This window comes from Rhea americana, unplaced genomic scaffold (assembly GCF_003343005.1).
Source record: "Rhea americana isolate MKP2758 unplaced genomic scaffold, rheAme1 scaffold_144, whole genome shotgun sequence".
NCBI classification, from domain to species: domain Eukaryota; kingdom Metazoa; phylum Chordata; class Aves; order Rheiformes; family Rheidae; genus Rhea; species Rhea americana.
Genome location: NW_028185528.1, coordinates 1,315,622 through 1,339,373, shown reverse-complemented (window position 1 = coordinate 1,339,373; position 23,752 = coordinate 1,315,622). Strand labels below are relative to the sequence as shown.

Below are 23,752 nucleotides of genomic sequence, written 5' to 3'. Positions count from 1 at the left end.
CAGCTCTGAGAATCTGGCCAATAGAAATTGAAAAAAAAAAAAACATGCTGCGTCAACTAGCAGAATTATTAAACAGGTAACAGGATTATTCACATTAAAAAAAATCATGCCTAGAACATTTGTCTATAATCCAATATGCTTAATTCTGTAAAGTTAAAATCCTATAGAGATTTTGATTATAAGATTCCTTTTGCAGATACAGTGTTAGAGGATTTGGTCTAACACCTCTTGACATCTCTGGAAATAATCCTATTCATTTAAGTAGGCTTTGAGTCAGGGTCTTAGTCCTTACAGTTCATTATCTTGCTTCAGATCCCTCCTTAAAACTCTTCTGGCTTAATGCCCACAGACATCGTGACAATTACATGCTGCTGTACTACAGCTGTTCCCCACTATGCTGACCAGCAAGTCTTATTCTTCTGCTGTGATTTTATAGCCTGCTTATATGTGTTGTCTCTGGTCTACTTAATAATATGAGCTCCTTGGGATAGGCATTAGTTTTTTACTGCACACACACCCTGCTTAGCACAACTTACTATCTAGATAGTAAATATACTTACTATCACCAGGTGTATATATAAAAAACAGTACCTGGAATAAATGAGATACATGCTGGAATTCCTAAACACTGCAATGAACATAGTGGTTTCATTCATTACTTTCATTAATGATACTGTGTGCTAGTCTTAAAGACTACTGACTGAAGACACATATATAAACAAGGGATAAGCATCAGTATTTTCTGATGCTAATACTTCAGTGTAGATTGGATTCAGCTTAGTTTTTGCAAAGTACTTTGTATAGCCATTGAAATTTTCTAAATAAAATTTTCAAATAGAAATACTTCCTTCTCAAGCTCCTGCAACTGAAGCTGAAATTTGAACTATTTTTACTAGCAACTGCAATTTACTAACTCTTGTATATTTTCAAAACAAAAATTTTGCAAGTTCATGAAAAAATCCTACAAAGGTTAACAACAACTACTAAAATTAGCTATCTAGCATGTTGTCAGAATAAGGATCTTACAAGAGCTATTAAGACTAAGGGCTGCCACGTCCCAACAAAGGGGACACCAGTCTCTCCTGGGTTAACCCACCCTCCAGCAACAGGAGGGTCGCAGGCACCGAGGCTATATTCACTTCAATACCAGCAATATACGACATGCAAAAATAGCCTGCACTGATCACAGCAGTGAATCTGCAACTAATGTATTTTACTCATTATATGAAAATACCAGTGGAAGGAGTTGCCCCTATACCGTGGTTTTCAAACATTAAAAAACACTCAAATTTTCCAGAAACAGAAAACTACAGGAAGTCTGAATTAATCAGAAACATGTTACTCCAGAATAGTTATTCTTTCATTTTTAAAAGTTTTTCTCACACAACTTCCATTATATTACTATTAAGTGTCAAAGAAATAAACTGGATACCAAACGTAATGAATTGAGGCAAATGGTCAAGGAGGTCAGTAGAGTTTCTTTTCATCATATAATTACAGATTTGATAATAGCAGCTTAGAAGCAGTTTTAGCAGGTTAACATTGAGATGGCACACATTCAAGTGGACGGAAACTGGTCAGCCCCTTACCTCCTAGCCTTGCCATGGTACAGAGGGCTGTGATGCATCGAGCCCCATCCACTGTTACCACAGGCACCAGCTCACACATCTCATCTGCTCTGCAAGCCTACCCAGAAACTAATTTGGTTGGTTGTTCCCACTGTTCATTTCAAAAGGTTGATCCAAAACTTTATTCTCAAAGCATTAATAATTTTCTGATTTCCAGCATAAATCTGATCAAGCCAGTTTATACTCATTTGTCCTAGCACCAACAGTGCCCTTTTGTCAGAATAATTCTGTCTGCATTTACCTTCGTAATGTAGTTATACAGAGCAATCATTCCCCTTCTAACCTTCATTTTGCTAGGCTAAACCAGCCACGTTTTTAGCCTCCTCTTGTAGCAGATCAATTCCTCTGAGGCAGTATACCAAATACCAAGTTCAGACAGACAAGATCTAGAACATTTTCCCTGCCCGTCTTCAAATTTCTTTCTTAATTTGCACAAGGATTCATCACCGATGTACCCAATAACCATCCTGAGTACTCACTGTAACATAAGAAAACAGATAGGGAAAAAAAAACAGTATATTACAGAAACCTCAATGGTTTTAAATGTAATTATGGATTATATGTGATAGAAACAATATAGAAATATTAAGCATTAAGAATTGTAATGCATAATAAGCATTACAGACATTAATGTGATATACCTAGCTGCATTCCAGGGAACATTTGACAACTGCAAAAAACTGCTGGAAACATCCGGCACAAAAAAATGTATTCATAAATAATTTTAAAATAATTTTAAAGGACAATGCATAGCTGAAATATTGACTTCATCAAAATAAGTGGCAAAAATCCCATCAAATTCCAGGGAGTCATATTTCTACTGCACATGATCAACGCTTTTATCAGTATATTCCTAATTTGGAAATACAAAACCAGTTTAGCAGTTTCTGACCTTGAAATCAAAAGGCGACGAAGTAGCCCAGTTATTGCATCAAAGAGTGGCTAAAATTTTCTTGACAAGCAGGAAAACCCCCAGATTCCTACAGAAGTCTTCATAGCCAAGTTCTAGGTCACAGGCTTACCAGAGATTGGTGATCTAAGGTGCAGCTCATGAGGAAAGCAGAAGGCTGGCTAGAGTTATGCTTTACAAAGCACCAAACTAGCAGTGTTATCAAAAAATAAAACTCTCATAAAACACACCACACATCTGAGCAGTTCATCTTACAGTTATAGGTCAAGGAAGAAGGTTACACTTTAGAATTAAAGTAGTACAGAGTAAGTTAGGATATTTATTACACACGAAACAACGAAAACGTGAACTTCTTGCAGCAGCTCTGCATCTATGAATGGCACTGCACAACCCATGATTCCATACAGAGATTTATAAACACTATTTTTTGCAAACAACAAATAATGATGTATGCCCTGCATCTGTATCTTTCAAAATTGACCCCAGTATCTGTTATTCCTCAATAATCCAAAATTTGGTTTATGCTTCAGGCAGAGATCTTTTTAACATAGCGAAAGACACAGAGTACAGGAAACTGGGGTGTGAGTGTGATTTTTTGGATATATTCATATACTATTAGCACAAAGACATAAAAGAACTTTGTCTGCACTGAACATCCAATCTTAATCAACACCAGTCTTGACAAATAGGAAAAAAGCCTAGTCACCAAATATTTCTAGCCTGATACAACACTAAAGTAATGGAGAAAAAGCCTCCTGACTTGAATAGACTTGGAATCCAGCCTACAATGTTAGGCTGATATGACTGCATTTTAATGTTTCAAAAATCTTGACACAATAAAGTTTGCAGTTCTTACAAGAAATGACAGGAAGCTGCACTAATTCTCTCTTTTCTTTCCCCAGAAAGAGAACACCAGGGCTCTATCTGGACAGTCTGAACCAGCTTTAGACTTTCGTCACTTCTATTTTTGTAGCTACAAAAGTAGGGAAGGCAGCACAGCTGAGGAACCTAGCAGAGAAACAGACCCTGGCACTTAGTCCTTTGCTAAGCTTCCTAGAGCAGAGACCAGCCAAACGTCCAGCTTCCTTCTCCAAGCAGGTGCACCTCCACCCATCTGCACCCTCAAACTAGCACCCATGCATAGTAACCTTACAGTTGCTTGGTGTGGAAGGTCCATGTTTGTTCAATTAGGTGTCCGAAATGCGACCCATGGTGCCACTGATCGTGTTGCTAGCACAGACTCAAGACAGAATGGCAAAGGAGATCTCATATTTACAGAAAACGAATTCAAAATTCAGCATTTACACCACAGTAAGTAAAGTCAGACTGCCAAGGTTTCAGATCAAGGAGTATAATTGCAGATAACCAAGTAACAACTAATTGCTGATTTTACGTACAAATAAAATGTTGGCTTTGCTACCTATTTTGCTGACCTCTTAGCCTAGTAATAAGAACAATATTAACTGCAAGGTAAAAGGAAGTTCTGTTCTGAGCACAAAGTACATAAAAACAAAGTCCTCCTTCATTCTATGTATGTTCCTCAAATCAGGTCTGTCAGCTTCAGTGTTTTAAATTCCCGTTTCTAATGATCTTTTTGCCAAATTAAGTGCAAGAGAGAAGAAACCAGTTTACTGTTATCAAGAGAACTGCTTCTTTATTGCTGATCACTGGCATCTACCTCTGCAACCCAGGGCAAGTCAATAGCTCTGTACAGCTGTTGCCTAGAAGGACTTAGCTGGTGATCCAAGCTCCTKAGCTGGAGATCCACAAAAGCACCACCACAATCTTAGTATTTACTTCCACTCTGTGCAGATGTCTATCAATAAAGTGAAAGAGAACAGGGTTTTTTTTTACTTCTTTCTTCTGACACAGAATTACAGAACTCATGCACATGGAATACGCTGGCCCAGTTTTACAGTGCACACTTCACCGTAGCAATGATTTAAATAATAGTTATTAGATGAAATTATTAAAACGTAAAAGTACATACACACCTCAAAGAAGCTATTCTAATTGAACTCTCGTTTCTCCCAGTCTAAGTCATTGCTTTTGTATGTCATCATTAATTAGATGTTCTGACCTTAGATATTGCACATAAACCATATATTCAGGCAAGATGACCGAAATGCTGACAGTGTCTAAGAATCAGTTTTGAATCTGTCATTTTTGTTTGGCTTCTGATAAGCTGTTTGTCTTCGACTATGAATCAGTAAGACCCAGTGTTTTTAATACGACCAAACGTAATCCCCAAATTTGCTGTTTGATTCAAATTTCAATCAACAAATTTGAGAAGGTTGACTTTTTAAAACAATTAGCAGTTACCAYGAGCTTTCCTCAATTAACTGTTTAAACTTCTGCTGCTCACACAGGTTTTTAGGTAGAGCAGCCTGGGCTGATTTCCATAAGCAGAGAACTCACTAGCACAGTACAAACAACCTTCCTCAAAATTCAGATGATAAATGTATAACGCACTCCAAACCCCATCTGATAAACATTTACATTTCTGTTCCACTTCCACATACAGAAAATTTCAAGAGTACCATCCCATAGGTCAACTAAGTCTACCGAAGAAATTAAAATTCTTTATGCTCCTAACCCTGCTCTCTGTGATCGCTCTCCCTCAACTTTTCCCACCATTTTATCTCCTCAAAAATCTTTTGCACTCTCCTCCACTTCCATAGCTCCCAAATCTTGGTTTCCTGTAGTTTTTCACAGATTTAATTTTTCCACCATTTCTCTTTACTGTTTTATATATGTAAGCTGTATTCCTGGCACAGACCTCCGCAAATATGGTCAATCATCAACTAAAAAAAAAAAAATGCACAGGAGGAAGAATCTGTCTGCCAACAATCTGAGCAACAATTGTGTTATCAGAAATGGATAAACACTACCACTTAAGTTAGTCCTTTTGCTTTATTGGGTTTTGTAGACTTGATCATTACCAAAAGGCCCCGATAAGTACCTGTATCTCAATTTTCCAGATAAGATCCAAACTTGGAACTATGCCGCAGATCAAAACAGAAGTTTATTACAGGGAAAATAAATCAATTTAGCTCTGTTACTCAATTTACACAATTGGATTTTGGAAACTGTTCAACTTTAAAGATATTTCTATACATAATTGTTATGCTACAGTAGTTTCTTTTGTTTAAAGAACAATGCTCAAACGGACATCTTATCCTAACCCTTCCCTCATTCTGAAGATCATGAATATCATGTCAGATGTTAGGATAAATGTTTTTGCACAGCAAAGATTTCTTAGGATAACTTATTCTTTATGCTTAATGGCAATAAAAGGGGCATTAGTGGTACTAGCAGCATGGGAACAGCTGCCAGTCCCTGATGTGAAGCCTCCTCTCAGTAGCAACTTTAACTTTTCCAAGTCAAGTCTAAAATTAATGCTCACCTTAGTGCTCCTAGAAACTTGCCTAGCATCTATTTCAGTCAGAAATAAGTGATTTAGCTAAGCAAATTTATAATCCAAACTGAAGTTTCAGAATGTAATGTTCTATATAGAAAAATAACTACAACAGGAAGCATTTTCTTACTTACCTAACCCCTAAGCAGGGGCATTTGTCACACTAACATAAATTTTTAGGAATCTGGAAGCTCAGAGCTTGCTTCTGTGCAAGAAAAGCAGACATTGCAGAAACACTTTTGAAGAGCCACAATTTTAAAATAAAGAAGAAAGCCATAAGGACTGCCTTTGGGAAAGGAATGAACCTTTCATTATTTAGATGACCTTTTGTCTCACAATTCACTCAGATTCATCCTTCAGACAGATTTAAATGTCTTTTGTTTCCCCCTATACAAGGAAAAAAAATGCAAAGATTTGGGGAAGTCGGGGGAAAAGCACTACAACAGAGTAAGAACAATCTGAAAATTAGAAACTACACTGCCAAAAGAATACACATATAAATGCCAAACCATTTCTGCTTACATAGCAAACTTCTTCAGAACCTGCTCTAGGCATCACTCAAACTTACATTTTGTTTCCTACATCCACATATAAGTACAGCAATAAAGGGTCATTTTCAGAAAGCCCAAGCACCCAGGAGCTCCCCACTAGCTCCAGCTGCACTTATCAACCATTTTTTTTTTAGTCTAACAAACATACACATGTAGAAAACCTGGATATACCCCAGATGGATAACAATGCATTGAAAACAGAGGAAAGGATTTTTAAAATAACAGAAATTTAATGTGTAATTGCAACATCACTTCTTATTATTTACACTCAAAAACTGGTAGTTGGTATTTAAAACTCTGACCTGTGCATTCTTCCTCCCTCAAAAAGGCAGCTAACCAGAACTGCATTAAAGAAAGGCGCACACATCTAGGAAAGTCACTGATCTGCATATTGGTAAAAATCCATAAGTGTTGCGATAAATTAGATGAAAGCTAATTTTCTTCACTGACAAACTTTGGTTTCCCTTTCGCAGCATTTTTCTTGCAAACAAGTGTTAAGGATCTTATGTTTTTTGCAACTGTAGCATGGAACACATAGTATTTACACTTAGTCCTTACTTTAAGTGATGGGAGTAGAAATCTTCGTGAGAGTAAGAGATTTTTGAATTGCCCTGATTGGGAAGAATCTCAGCACTTTTAGAGGTTGGAAATGGGCGAGTGCTAAATGCATATATGAACAGACAATAATCCTATTTCAAAAATAAAACTGTTTCCACTTACATTGATAAATTAACGAAATTTCAATATTTCAGTGCAATATAAATGTCTAGTAAGTGAATTAAGGATATAAACTTTTAAAATAATGTTCCCTCAAAATTAAGAAGCTTCATCATTTTGCTAAAAACTGAGCAAACTAAAGTTTCAGTATATGAATTAAAAACTGTGGTAAATGAAGTGCTACTTCATATGAAAGCACAAGGTACAAAAATTAACTAGTGTTATTTATCATTCTTTTAATGTGGTGCCATAGAAGGGCATGGCATTCCAAAATGCATATTTGTTCAAACAAGTACCTGCCCTGAGGAGCTAACAACTTACATCAGGCAAGTACTACAGACGAGCTATGAAGGTGTGTCAAGACAGCCGTAGATTTGCGGGCAGCAAAGGGCTATAGTAAAAACAGAGACAAATTCTGGAAGATAAAAAGCCATTATTCCAGACAAATAGTTATTCTAAGCTATACTTCATATAGAATCTGTCTGCCCAGGGATGCTTCTGTAGCATGCGGTAAGTGGACAAAGGTTTTGAGAACACGATCCCCACTTTACAAGTTGAGTTTAATGTTCTGCAATGTTATAAACTTTGGATACAATACAGGTATTTTTCTGTTACTGAGCATGTCACAGAGCATTCATGGGCTGAAGAGTTTTGAATAGTTTTGAACAGAATTTGGTCAGGTAAGGAACAACATCCATTCTAAAATATACATACACTGCAATAAGAATATGATAGTCAAATCTCACTTGTAGCATTCCTGAAAGCATGGCATGATAGAAGGCAGTCCTACCTTTCAACAAGTCTACTCCACACAAATGAAATTATTCATCCTGCTGACTAAACTATCTGTACGTTAAAAGTAATGGTCATGGACAAGCAAGTTAGTAGCTGTGCACACTATAACACAGGAATGTGCAGACTTACGGCACCTAGAACCTTTCACTGGTCTCAAACGAGATGAAAAAGCAAGCATGAACATACTGAAAATGGGCTGAGATTTTATTAATCAGACATGGCAAAAATAAAAATCATCCTTCACGTCTTGTCTTCCGTGCTCCACATTGACTAAAAGCATCTGCCAGTAAGATAAAACACCTTATTCTCAGTTTCTGCTACTTATAACAAAGAAATGCTTTGGCAAATAACTGTTTTAAATTGTTGTATGACATGAATGGTAAGTGGCTGATGCCTGACAAAGCAGGCAGGTTCCAGCAAATGAAAAAATTGATCCCTTCTGCATTTAGCTTTGTAGTGATGCTACATAAACCTTCAGCACTCCAACTTAACCCCCTTGTGATCTTCCTCTTCAAGCAGCATTTCTTATCTACAGTCTCTACCCTGACTGCAGTAGATATATCTTTAACTTATTAACCAGTAGCTCTTAACTTGCCTAAAAAACCTGATACAGATGTATGGAAGCATCTGTAAATTAACATTGTCTAGCATTATGCTGTTACAGTAAGCAACAAAAGGAATCTACTGCTTTGGTCGAAACAATCTTAAATTTCAAGAAGGATGCCTACTAACTTCTGGTCCGTATAGATTACGGTGAAAAACTACTTTTCTTTGGGACAAGAGCAAAAACATGTTTTACTTGCAACAAAAAAGCCTGAGGACTTATTTTATTGTTACTGCAATTTAGTTAAAATTGTTCATCCCATGTATATAACATTTTTGTGATTTTGTTTTATGCTGCACATATTGCACCTTTGAAACGTGGGCAGTCTATGAAAATGACTTCTAGGAAAGCCAAAAGGCACGGTATTTCATGACACCTGCAGTTCTTCTGTGAATTTACAGTATTCCTGGCCTATTACAACAATATACCTATGTACAATGATTTATATCCTATTCTGACACATCCACATTTACATCCTTACCTTGAAGATGGCTAACAATATGAATAAATGATAAGCAATTGTGTCTAAAGATACAGACAGAAAAACATATAATAAAATCAATGACCCTTTGACCAGTATTTAAAAAAATCTAGACGTTATTAAGTTATCACAGACAATACAGAGAGGAATCAAGTTCAGTTCTCTGTCTAGATGTCAGTCCTGCCATAATAATTCTGAAAAAAAAAGTTTGATCGGGCTTCATCTTAAAATCTTCTGTATTTTTTACCTCCTAATTTCTACTTTAAAATAAATGATCTCATCTTCCCAATAGTGAATGCCTATTTCCAGTCTGATTGTAGACTATATACTTCACCAAGCAATCAGTAGGCAACACGTTAGGACATAAACCATACCTGCATCCCCACTAGCTGCAGTCACAGGACTGAGTTGGTTCAGCAACCTAATCAGAGAGAAAATTATTTATTTCTCCCCTTTTGGTACCCCCCCCCCCAAATAATTTTCCATTATCTCATTGAATCAATTTAACCCTGTAACCACTTAATCACTAAATTCAAGAGAACAGACAAACAGGAGTCACCTGGGTAGGAAGGCAGACCATATCTTTTGGTAGCAGCCTGGCTACATGTAAGCAGCTCTAACATCAAAGAGACCAAACTGACCCAAGCAGAACACACACAGCGGTTTCCTCCTCCTCAAAACACTGATTGGACAAAGAATACAGCCCATAAGCAATCAGATCCAAATATAAGGTCTCTGAGCTTAGCTGACTACTGTGTCACATGCCTGAACCATGTACAGAACTATGTACAATTATGGGATTTAAATTGGTACCACTATGAAAAGGAGCACACAATGCACAGGAACACTCAGAATTAGGTTTCCGACTTATCATTTTCTTTTCCTTTTAAGCCTTGAGCCTCTCTCCCCGTTTATCTTCTCTTCTCTCCATGATCAAGCCAAAAGTAAAAAAAAAAAAAACTACAAAAAACAAACACACACACACTCATACTGTCCTGAGATGTTACCCTGGAAAGAAAGCTGTGATCCACACATGCAGTTTTTGTTATCATATCATACTTCATGTAATTAGTTGCTGTCAAACCCAGCTAAAGAAAAAATTCAAAAGCCAACAGTAGACATACTGATTTACCATCTGAACTGAAGATATGTAGAGTGCCTGACGCTTCCTTCGCTTCCCACATCTCTCACTCCAAATGGTTGGTTAAAAAATAACCTCTAAGGTTAGTGGAACTGGGACAGGTTTTCAAAGTATCAGATAATAAATTACTATTTAATTCACTATTACACACTAAAGATTAAGAAGAAATGGGAGTTATGTGCAAGACCGAACAAGTATTCTGTTTATTCCGAGGCTAGCGAGGAAAGCAATAAGAGCTGAACTCAAATGCTTACCTACAGTTCCTTGCAGAAGCAACTCACTATTTTTCCTGGATGGACCACAAAGGGTTAAAGTAAATGGGTTAAACAGATTCTGTTGCAACATTCATTAGAGCCAATTCATACTGTCATTACTTGACAAAACTCTGACTACTAAAGTGAATTCAAATACGAAATTGCTGAATTGTGTATTGCAATCTATACCCTATTTCTTAACACAGCTTCGGTGTCAGAGAAATATAAGACGTTAAGTGTGAAAACAGTATTTAAAAAGAGATTCAGCAGAAGCAACTAGATGTCCAGACAGGAATAGCTGACTTTTGTACCAGACAGATTGGAAAAGCCTACCAAAGAAACAGAATCTGCAAACATATGGATGAATATAAAGAGTCAAACTATTTTTAAAATGAAAATTGGGTACATTGTTTAAAGTTCTTTTAAGTAGTCACTATGAGGATAAATATTATATAATAATGTGGAATCACCATAAAGACCTAGTTGTCATGAAACTAGAGGCATGTTCCTCTCCATATAAATAAGCACTAAAAGGATAGGAATTAAAGGATGGACCAATAATCATTTTTTTCCCCTCTAGGAAGAGGTTTCCAAAACGGTCTTCCAAAGATATCTGCTGCACTTGGACTCTCATCGTTCAACCAGTTAACAAGCAATCTGAAAATGGGCGTAAACAGCTGACTGACACAGCTTGCAAAAGATGCAATTTCTTTAATAAAAACACGATTTGCAAAGAACTGAAGGCAGTTTTCATGAACTGAAGCAACTGTATTACAGGATGACAGATCATGGAATAACATAAGTAGAAAAGGACCTCTAGAGGTCATTTGGTCATAACTAAAGATGTAACTTAACAAACACAAAGTAATATATGGTATTCACATATAACGATGGAGCCTAAAACAGTTATCACTAGTTAAACAAGACATCTTGGAGTTAACTGTTTTTAAAGAACATTTTGCAGTAAAATCATAATCTAAATATTCAGTTGTGTACTAAGTCTTAGAAATTTCTATGAGCAGGCCACAGAAACTAGAAAACCTCATTAATGCACTGTATCTTGAATGATGCACCTATAGCTTGAATTTCACATGTAGCATTCTTGGATCTAGAAGCATAAAGAAAAGTGAAAAGGATGATCAGAAGTACAGAAAAGCTTCTGTACCAGAAGACCATTGGTAAATCACAGCTCTTCAGGTTAGAAGAGATATGACTAGAAGGGTTATGACAGATTTCAATAAACTCAGGAGTGGCATATGGACAACGAACAGATAAAAGTAACATTTCACTGTCGCTTTTAGATAGAATTTCTTTATTATTCATCTTCTTAATTCAAGAAACAGAAGGTATCAAAGTAACACACAATAGGTTTAAAAGAAAGAAAAAGTAGTATTTTATTCACACAACTAATTGTGAAAGCAACAGTTAGAGGATGTTGCAGATGCCAAAATTTTTTATTGGCTCAAAAAAATGGTATGAAAATTCCATGGATGAAAAATTAAGAGCTAAGAAACACAAAAATACAACCTACCAGGGGAATTACCACAACAGCTTACGCCCTGTTCTGTCTTTAGGCATCCACTAACGGGCTGAGAACAGGATCCTGATGCCAATGCAGGGCCAGCCAGGCTGCTGCCCAGCTGAGCCCATCGTTCCTCCTCTTGGCACCTCAAAGAGGCAAGCAGATAAAAATCTCTCCTGAAAAGCAGCATCAGTTTCTCAGGCATTTGCCTCTGGCCCCTTCTACGAAGCTGGAAAACCTTCCTTAGGCAGAAGGCAAAGGCAGGTCTGTGAGCTTCTCTTCTGTGAATTTTCAGAGGGTTTTTTATCCCATGGGATGGTTGCTTTTAGTTTTACAGTGTTTCCTAAATTCTTTGTGTGAGAATTACTTTGATCAAATACTGATTTAGTTAAATGAGCGAGCCACAAAAAAGAAATAGTACGCTTTAGAGTACTGTTAAAATTCAGCAACTTTTGACTACTTTTAATCATTCATTGCCTTATTACCTTTGTTTTGCCTTCTGAGAATGACAGTACCCCAAGGACTAAAATCAGATAAGGAAATATATGGGTAAATACAATACTCCTCTTGAAGATGGATAGGAGATTTACAGTCCCAATAAACATTAACAAAATCTTATGCAATTCCCTTCTACTTGCTATGGTAACTAAAGGCAATTTTGGGTCACAATTTCTACTCACGACATATTTTTTTAATTAGCAACATTTTTTTGAAAAAACAAAACAGTGTGTTTTAGTTGTAACAATAACCCTTGTACGCCCACGTTTTCCACTTCCACCTTAATGTTTTCCTCTTTTCCCACCTGCCAGCTCCCTCCTACTTATTTGTACATACTGACATTTTGCTCAGAACAGTCAGTGTTGATAGTGTTTTAATGTACGAAAGAGAAAGAAGTTGTAGGATTCTTAACCTCTCTCACCTTAATACATGCTTAGTGTGTGATCATTTTTAAAAAACATGTTTCTCTAAGTGGAAAACAAAATCTGTTAGTTGTTCATAATTTAGAGGTAGTCTCACAAACCCATCCAGTAAGACAAAACACCTTAAATTACCCAAACAGAAAACTAATCTTGCAATCCAACCAGACAAGGATGAAAGCATTTGACAAAATAAATATGTTTCACCCTTTAGCATCTGGGTCGTCTGATGTTTAATTAAAAGAAAAGGCTAAAGGCTACGTTCTTCTCAATGTTAGCTAACTGCTGAGATACCAAAGGGACAGGCACCTTTCAAAACACCTCACCCCAACAGGAATGCAAAAATCATTTTAATTTAAAATAAGACAAACCAAATAAAAATCATTAAACTGCATTTTAAAAGCTTCACTAGAAGATAAAACTCAGCTTTGACTTCTAGAAAAGCATTAGTGCAATATTTCTTGGTACAAAACATTAGGCATGTCCTTTCTTGTATCACAACACAGATGAATGCGTTATTTTGGGAAGAAACCAATACCTCAACACATAGCATTAGCGCTGTAACAAAAGGACTAGGTTACTAAACGTAGTAGGTACTTTTAATGGGTACATGAGATGAGAAACGAATTTGAGCTCACAAATTAAGTCACGTCATTCAGAGTACCTCTGAATTCTCTGTCACTAAGGTCCACCTGGAGAGGGTTGTCCCCTGACTGCTGCTAGCAATCTCCTGCCTGCAACACAATTCACAGGAGCAGGGCTCGAAGCCCCACGCTGTCCCAGCCACAGGATGAGGCAGAACGTGGCAATCGATACTAAGCATTGGTCAATTTATATCTGCAATCCAAGTTCCTGAAAGGTTGCAGGACATTTAAAATTTCWCAGGCAGCAGCCTTCCCTTTAGCCTGCCAAGGAGCCTTCCTCAGGCAGCACGAGAATTCCTAGCTGCCCTGTTAAACCAGTTCTTACCTATGATTCATCAGGTTCACGCAGATCCTTAGAGACGTGCACTGCATGTTTTATACTCACCAGGAACAGAACGTTTAGGTGCTGCATACAGAAGGAAAAAAGGCAACCAAAACCCAATAAAACCCTCCCATAAAAGTTAAGTATATGTCTTATATATGTATAATCAAAGTTGGTTTAGTTTTTATGGCTTAATACATTACAGGATAGTATTTTAGGAAGGCCTTTAGCAACTTAGCAAAGCTAAAGCTCCACAGTTGTCACAAAATTATCTCCAGGGAAAATATTCAAAACTACATACACTTTGTTATGATTGTTAGTTATTAGACACACTTTACTTCCAAGAGAGCTAAAAGTTTGAGCATCTTCAAATCTCTACAATAGCAATTTCTCTCTCTCTCTCTTTTTCTTTTCTTTTAAATCCAGATGACATTTCTTCCTGTATGTGGCTGCATTTTTATCTATAAGGAAGTACAGAAACTATATCAAAGGACAAACAAGTGGATCGTTCTGGCTAGTCTGTATGCAGCAGTCTCCAACACTGCTGGTCACTTATCAAATGCAATGGATGTCTTACAGCTATGAATCTTATTAGCTTATCTCATACTGGTAAGCAGCAAGAAAGACCTCAGACTTGTCAAACAACAAATTTCTTCACTAGAGGAAGCTCTGTAAACATTTCTCTTTCCCTTAGGATTCCTTCAGGCTTTCCCCAAGTTCATTTTTCAGTCAGCTGCTCCTTCATCTGTTCAACATAAGATATAAAGCCAAGAAGAATGTCTTATGTATACACTAGCACTTCAGTCCGTGCCATCATGTTGACTCTCCCAAACCCTTTCCAGGGATATTTAATAGAGAAAAAAATAAGCTTTGTGGGACTCTGCACGAGGTCCTGAGGGAAGATGCAGAAACAAATGGCCCATAATGGTTTGCTCTATTCACTCTGAAAGGAAAAAGTTGAACCATTACATGGGGACTGCTATTCATTCCTATGTTGTATTAGCAGGAAAAAAAAAACACTAAGCAACACTACTGAATGTATTTACTGAACATACACACGGCAACTTCTTTATTGAAGAAAAAATGCTATCTTGGTTAGCCATCCTGATGAAGATACGCATAATGAGACAGTATTAGTCAGTTTGGCCAATTCCTCATTTTGCTCCTGAGAAACTGAATACTGAGTGTTTGTTTAATCCTTGAGTTTTAGTAGACTTAGTCTGTGACTTAAAAACAGAAGATGAATCCTTCTTCTCAACAGCAATATTGAGTGTGGGTTAGTAAGGGGTTACAACAGACTCAGGCAGGATCACAGGAAACTGCCACTGGTGCTGAAATGAAGAAAAAAAATTGAAGACTGATTTTCCAGTGCTAGTCTTAATGTTGCAGAAAATTGTTTCTTCTTGTCCATGAAATAGGTTATTCTTTATACACTTGGGCAGAATGAGGAAAGGCAATGGTTAACCAAGACTATCAAGGACTTGGCTGGGTAATTTATTAGACAAGAAAAATCAGAGACACGCTTTGAATTTTCAGTTAAATAGATGGTAGTTTTATACATAACAGCTATTCGCTTGGCACAGAATTAACTGCAGGTTGGGATATCCCAGCATTGAATTTGGGCCAGATTTTGCTTTTGGCTGGACATTACTTGGAGCAGTACTGAAACTGAAATCAGAGGTAGATTTGTCTACCACAAAACATACTGTGCCAGAATTTGTTGAAATGTAATTGAAGTACTCGAATACTCCTCAGTCTCACATGGAAAGGGAACTCACAATTTAAACTGCCAATATTACAATATTTCCTAATTTTTATGAAGACTAGACACAATTATTACCACAACACATACATCTGTATATTGTTTCACTAAATATTCAAACATATATAAGAACGACACAACCTAATTACAAGATTTCACAATCCAACTTCAACAAAATATGAAGCACATGGTAGCTCGTTTCCCACTATGTCTAATTGAATAAAAATATCTGCAATGCTGTACTACTCAAGTGCACAGATTCTTTTAAAAATGAATATACTTTAGGCCATAACCCAGTTATTTCCTTCAGATCCTTTCCTTTATAAACAATGTAAAATCAATATTATAGTATTGCTTCACAAAACACGTATGGACCAGACACTTACCAGACATCTAATTAAACATTTTTTAAAACTAGCATTTGAATTGCATACTCTCATGACTGAGAAACACCTTTGCCGAAGAGTAATATACAAGTCACTGCRTACATTAATTGTAAAACCAAAAGAAAGTTTGGTGTAAAAAGAAAAAAAAAAACAGTTTCTTCGATAGGAAGACATCTTGGTTCTACCCCTTAATTAAAAACTAAGCTTTTCTGAGATTTAATCCATGCTTGCAAAGAAATCAACTGTTTACATCAGAATATGTTCAGTAACATCCTTTCACAGATTAGATTTTGAGTTTGTCTGCAATGAATTCTGAGTACAAGGCTTCTAGTGGTTTATTTTTACTAAGTTTATCCTTCTGACATGAAATACGCTTTCACAGTTTTAGAGATTAGAGTTCCAATATTTATACTCGCACAAGTGCTTAGGGTTTAAGTAATTTGAAAAGCACTAAATTATGAATTCATTAAATTTAGACTCTCTTTATACCCTTAAAAATAAATATATAGCAAACATACAGTGTGTTATTTGGAGGGACAAAAGGAAAAGGTTTTTTTAGTCTCATTAAAATATATACAAAATGATTGCTAAAGTAGAAAAAAGGAAGAATATGCAAATCTAAGTTTTGCTTACTTTTAAGCATATAAATAGTCCATTTGTCAGCTAAGTCAATAAGGCAAATCACATGCTTAAAATTAAACAAGTACATAAACTTTCATGAGATCCAACACACTGGAAAAAAGCTGTTAAATAATTATCACTCTATATGCACATTCTAGGCAAAACTTCACACCAACCTAATCATTTCCTCTACAATAAAAAGTAAACTTTAGACCCAATTTTTCCTAGCTTTAGAGGTGAAGATGCCTCTTCATTCTGTCAATGGCTTTTATTATCTGCCGTCTAATCCAAAGAAGGGTTATCTAAAACCTTTCCCCAACAGCTTAGTAGGTGGACCAATTCAGAAGGCCATCTATAACTGAACCCCATGGTGAAGTCATAGCGCAAAACATACTGAAAACAAATACAGAAAAACATATTTGTACAGCTTCTGGCCATATTTCCTTTCTCATGACACTCACTTCCCACGAGTCTCTCCCCTTCCTCATCCATTGTCATCTTTTCCTTCTGCCTTTACCTTCTTATTCATGAATAGAATGAGAAACAGCAAATCTCAGGGAGAAAACTGTTACTTCTAACCAAACTTCAAAAGAAGAACAGATGAAACAGCTGTGAACAATTGTTTGCTTTTTGGATACTTAGTCAGGTATGTTCCTCTATCAAAGAGCTCTAGAGCTCTATCAGCAAAAGAAAGATATTTTAACTCACTATTCTCACACTGATAACAGTTTCTTTTAGACCATCCTTGTACTCACAGTCCTTCTGCTCAAATTTAAACTTGGCTTAAATGTTTCCTCATTCAGGGCTAAGCTGTGTCACCAGAAGTTGAATTTGGATCTAACAAGCACAAGAAGAGAAGCATAACTCATGAACTTGATTAGGCTGTGCCCTACAATCATCAATCTTTGCTAAAATAGCCAAAACCAGAAAACAGAAAGACACAAGACAGAAACACGACATTGAAAAGGTTCACGTAAAAAAGCACTCACAGCCCACACTAATTGTATTTACTGCTAATACCACATTCCATTGAAATTCAGACGCTGCACGCGCATGCTACCGATTCTCGGTAAATGTCTGCTTTCCTGAGTTAGTATCCGTGCTTCAGTATCATAACATACTATATGGGGAGCAATTACGTGTCAGACCTCTTGCATATGAAGTTGTTTGGTTCTAAAGCTTGCTTATTAAAGTCTAATTGGTATCTCTGACCTTAACTACCACTTTCAGCAAAAAATATTACTACGGTGCTAGGATTTCTAGAGATTTATATGCCAGTTCTTGAAAAGATCTTAGGATCAATGTGGTAATGGATGCCTGAAATAACTGACCTGTCTCTGAAAAGTGTTGCTCTCTGGATAGCAACTTCGTCTCTCAGGGCTATATGCAAACTGCGAAGCAGTATTATTTAGAATATGCAAAGGAGATGCCATGTCTTTACCAAGACAGTCATGTCTCAAAATGTTATCTCCACCAAGTTACTGCAGAAGTCAGAATGCATATGCTGATGAAATGCAAGCGAGAGAAAGCTCATTGCATTTGAAAACTTTGAAATTGCCCAATTATATATATAGAATATGATTAGTATGTGTACCGCAGGGTTTGGTGGTTTTCTTTTTTTTCTTATTACAAACAGGTGATGTCAGAAGCAATTCTGTAAGACAGTCTTCTGCAACAATATCTCCTAATAAAGGGACCAAAACTCAAATATGCACAAACTGATATGATTTTCAGGTTGTCTAATCTTCTATTGGCTTTCAAAAATATGAAGGCGAAGAACTTTATTATATAAAATTATTCCAACAACAACATGTATCACAGAATGGAGCACTGAAACAGTCTCACTTAGAGCGTCCTCTTATGAATTTCATGAATACTCTTGATGTTTCCCCCTTTGATTATATTCTTTTTAGCATTATAGGGTCAGGGGAAGCTTTTCTCCTCTTAAATAAGATTTTAGCTTCTCCCCCATCCAGAGTTGGGGAAGGGAGCACAACACGTGAAGCAATTTTTTTGCTAGAGGGAACAAGTGACGATACGTGTTCCAAAACACGTCAAAGGTAGGTGAGTAAGAAAGGTGTGGTCTGCCTCTGCTGGTTACAACATTTAAAGTTTCAGAGTCAATGCAGCTGTAACGCTAGTGGCACAACTAGCAGTCCTACTTTTGAAAAAGTGTTCAGTTCTGCCAGGCTACAATGTGCTATAAAGTTGCTATCCTGCTTAATGTTTGACTCCAACTACTCTCAGGTGTCCACATCTAGGAATATTTCATAATCCACAGCTTAGTTTTATTCCAAATAATATCTACATAACAAATCTCAAGTAATTAAACAATGTAAGAAGCATATAAAGGACAAAAATGTAATTACTGTAAAAAAGATGACACCAAAAATATCACAGTTATATCAAAAACCATTGAGTATTTTATTCAGACACATAATGGGTCTCCAGGGGAAATGTTCACCCACTTGAGTACACAGTCTGTAAGCAAGCATTTAATATTCTTAAGAGCTACTGTCATGACTCAATGAAAATATCTACTATAAACATGAAAAATAAAATTAAATTGAAATTCTACATAACATCAAAATTGCCTTTCAGAAGGGCAACTCACATCCAATACTGTTAAATACTGAGCACCTCCTAACTCCCACTACAGCCCAGAATTTTGAGAATACCCACAAACTGTGCAGGATGGGAACATAAACTTTGTAAGCAACTGCCTGCTTTTCTTCACTTAGCTATTCCTTTTAAAAAACACAGAGTACAATAGGGTGGGGACTTCTTAACGAGAAGCCCAGAGGCATTTCATTGCTCAGATACAACTGAAACACTACTTTTAAAAAAACAAGGAAAAAAAGTAGAGCTCAGTCCTCGGACCTTACATTTGAAATCACAAAGTAATTGCTTTAGACCTTCAAGACTTCAGCTTAAAGGTCTCAGCATTGCATACACTGTCATGGTGACCATAACACAACTTGCTGGAGTTACAGCTCTCCTTTTATCCAACACATAACTTTTAAAAAGTCAAGATACAAACCTGAGTCCATGTGTCTAGAGTTTCTTCTAATTCCATTCGTTCGTTTCTGCACAGCAAAAAACACAAATCAAGGATGTGAATAAACTTGTTTTCATTTAGGTATACTGCACACCTTTCGTTCCCACAATCTACTAGACAAAGCTAGTTTTCTTAAGTTATTTCCCCCATACGATTATCTTTATCTAGTAGAAAGACCATACTTTGAAAATTATTCTTAATACTGCAAGAAGTTTATTCATATGTCAACTTTTTTTGACATTAGACTCAAAAGATTTGTTCATCCTTAGTCTATAGGAGGTTTCCTCATATAATCAGCATCTTTTGACACCAAAAGATTTGTATCATTTACGAGTATGATGTTAATAGATACACTCTCACTGACAGTGAAAGACACGCAGCTTGGCATCATCTGCCTCGGTTAACGTCCAGAGCAACAAAAGTAGCATAAGCTCTTAGTGTTGCTTTAATAGGGTAGGAACTTCCCACATTACTGCTTCATTCTTACATTAGTTAGAATTTCTTAGGAGATTCTTAATTTCCTCATTTTCTCAGCAAATACTTAAATATATTTAGTAATGCTCCTCCCTCCCAATTTTCAAAATTTGCATGAACCAGAGCCACGTAAAATCAGAAACACTGACAAGACTGAGGCACACTCTTTGTAAAAGTTGGTTTACACACATTTCATATTCCTAGGCAACGATATAGATCGCTGAAAACTTCCAGGTGAAATATAGTGTATCTGTAAACTAGCCAACTGCTTTTGCAAGTCCGTTTTAACTGGTAGTTTGCATGAAGGTTCATGCTTTTTATTTTTAATAAATCAAACCAAGCAGAGAAAATCATGTTGCATGACAAACGGAACAAGTAGGCTGCTCTGATTTACTTGAAGCTGATATAAGTTGATGCAGGACATACAGAAAGGCAAGCCAGAAAGCAGTAACCTGAGGCATGACCAAATTACTAAGCCCTGTAGCAAGCTGGGGGGAAAAAAAAGGGGGGGGGAGAGAGAAAAGCTTTGTTTAAAAACAGCTTTCAAAGCGTATGCACTTTTGGATGCCACAATGGTGGTTTTCTTCTTAAAAAAAATTGTTAAAAATTAAAGTAGTCCTAGCATTTTATCTCAAATCAATAGCTATACAACTATTTTTTGAAGAGATTTAATAATCAAACTAGGGGTAAGAAGTCTAGAAACAGGAGGGATTCGATATAATTAGGATAAATATTTTCCTCGTCTAGCCACATATGTTCCTCACAGTTAGCTTTATGCAGCCTGGCAACCTTGTCCATAACATACCGTAAGCAATCTGTTTACGGCTTCCCCACTACCGAATGTCAACCGCAGTATCACAAGAGCGTTAAGCAAACGGACCATGCTATAATTTCCATCTATAAGGAATATTCTTGCTTAGCAGATATTTTCAGGCAGAGATAAGAAACCACGGGACAGCGCATGGCGGCAGGTACGGCACGCAAGCTCGCAGCCGAGGGGCCTTGGGCACGCGAGCCCCCGGGAGCCCTTCCGAGGGGGCTCGCGGCGCCGGCGCCCCCAGGGCGGCTCTGCCCAGGCCCCGCGGCGCGAACGCCGGCGCTGGGGAGAGCTGCTGTTCGGCACACCGTGCACCGACACCGGCCCGCCGAGTCAACACTTGCCCGGGCCAACAGCACCCGGAAGGTGCTGGCTCAGCCCCCAGCAAGGGCTCCCAAGTCGTAACCAAGCCAAAACAGTGAATACCACTGAAGTCATCTGCCTTGTTTTTTGCAACAACAGCTGCAAGCATCAATCCCCCACTGTGCCAGCCATGTCAGTAATCGTTTTCTTTCCATTTCATTACCAATTTTAGTGATAGCAACAAAAACAAATACTTTGTGATGTGCAGAAGTAACATATATGTTCGTATGTTGTTCATAACMATAGCACAGTTTAAACAGTTAAATTACCATAAACTTCTGATCTAAAAAGGTGCTAGAAACGATTACACACTATGTTTAAAGTGCTGCCTTTCTTTCATTAAAATTGGTAGACAAAAAAAGTTACGTCCTTCTGTACAGCAGTGGAAACGCATCAGTAACATGCAAGAAAATATCCCAGTGTAACTTCCAGTGTTCTTGGATTTAAAATCATGGCACACTGTAAGCACGTCACTAGTTTCTCTGTACTCTGACCAGTTTATCATTCTGTTAAGATTAAATGAACTCCATAACCACTGAATAACACTGTCACAAAATTCTGTTTACATAAAAAGGCATAAATCTCATTGCATATTTTTCAGCATTCAGAAGTCTGTGGAACTGCATAAACTTGTACACTAGTACATTACTGCAGTACAATTTCCTAATGTTGTTGAGTTTTAGCTCTACTGCTAAATTTGGTCCGGGAGCACTGAAAAACAAGACCTAAGTTGAAATAACTTTCCCCCTGCTCCCTTCTGTAACTGAAAAAAAAAAAAAAAAAAGCATCTCCACTTCTACCAGTGCTCTAAAGTCATATCAACTGAAATTAGACTTGCACCTTGAACATAATACATTTATAGTACATTATAAGTATACTCTTTCTTAGGTAACTTCTATCTTCCACTATGCTGAAGAAATATGTTATCAAATGCAGAAGAAAAACATGTCGGCACCAACACCAYGTGCGCAAAGTAAATAATGTCTTATGTCACTAGCAAAGCAAATAACTACATGAAAAGGGAAATGAATCCTTACCTCATGTTTCAGGTTCCCATGTTCTGAAATATAAGTAAAAATTGGCATTATTAATGACTGCAAATTTATACTTTTTACACACTAATCTCAGTCTGTGCTGTGTTGCATTACAAAAAACACTGCTGCTTTCTTCAGCTACCTGATACCTGTAATACGTCCGGAGAGCCCGGGGCTGAGCGGGCGGTTGCTCTGCAAACGCTGCTCTCTCCGCCTATTGGCTCTGCTCAGTTAATGCTCAACCAAGGCAATAAATGGCTCCTTCCTTGAGTTATACTGAACTTTTCAACAGCTGCATGGCAAGCAGCTCAACCAAAACTTTATAAACTTTTATAACATTTCAAAAGCACTTCATAAATACTGACTTGTTGGGAATTTGAAAGTTAAGTTTCTTTACTGGAACTGGAGCTTGCACTCATTTTGCCTCTGTCTTTATAAAGCATTTCAAGGTGTATGAAGATAAAAATACATGTTTTATCTCAAAAGCTTCTTGTACTTCATGTAATTAACTCAGTCCACCATTGTATTAGTATGCAATGGAATCTGAATCAGATTTTACTTAGCTTTTTGCTATGAATTTTTCGTACTAGTTAAAAAAAAAGAAATCCTGTGCATGACCCATACTGCAGTAAGACAGTATTTTTGCACATATACATGACCAAACAAAAAAGGGGKTTTTTTGCATTCTTTCCTCTTTGAATTCCTAATCTGATAACAAAAAAAATACTTTAGCATACTCTAGATTTTGTTTCAGGGCCTTATCAAAATACACACAGCTGGATTTACCTCCGCATGTTTCTGGGCCAGCATATGCTATTAAATCAAAGGGCATACTGCGCATGCCCAGTCTATTGCCACATTCAGAAACTTCACTGCAGTACCTTGTAAAGTAAACATATTCACAATAAACCAAGTAAAGAGCTTCAAATGCAAATAGACTTTGTTCTGCTAAAAAAGTTGCATGAAACAGCAAAGTGTGGAGGAAAAAAAAACCTTTGGCTTACTAATAATTTATGTGAAGACAAGAGGGCATGCTGAGACCAAGCACACCAGCTGAGGATCCGGAGCCAGGCAGGGGAGGTGCGGACTATTTACCCCGACAGGGCTGCACATTTTCTCTCCCATACAGTAAGCCAAAGGTGCACCCTCTTGTCATCCTCAGAAAGCACTTTCATGGTTACAACCTGTCCAGAAGTATTAATTTGCATTTGTAGACTAAGCAAACACAGTAAGGAGGAGGAAAAAAAAAAAAAAAAGAAAAGAAAATCAGCCAATGCCAAAGGAAGAGGTGCAGGAAAGCTACTGAGAATTTCTAAAGAGCCTAAGGGAATTA

The 23,752-nt window shown here is 37.1% G+C and overlaps 1 protein-coding gene across 1 annotated transcript in view; it reads right to left on the bottom strand.

The window, feature by feature from the left end:
* VAV3 (vav guanine nucleotide exchange factor 3) overlaps window positions 1–23,752 on the bottom strand; it is a 169,471-nt gene that overhangs the window by 35,504 nt on the left and 110,215 nt on the right. Inside the window, exons 18-19 of the mRNA XM_085299070.1 lie at window positions 22,423–22,445; window positions 19,714–19,759 (exon numbers count right to left, since the gene is read on the bottom strand). Of these exons, the coding sequence (XP_085155196.1) occupies window positions 19,714–19,759; window positions 22,423–22,445 (69 nt within the window). The remainder of the gene's footprint in view (window positions 1–19,713; window positions 19,760–22,422; window positions 22,446–23,752) is intronic.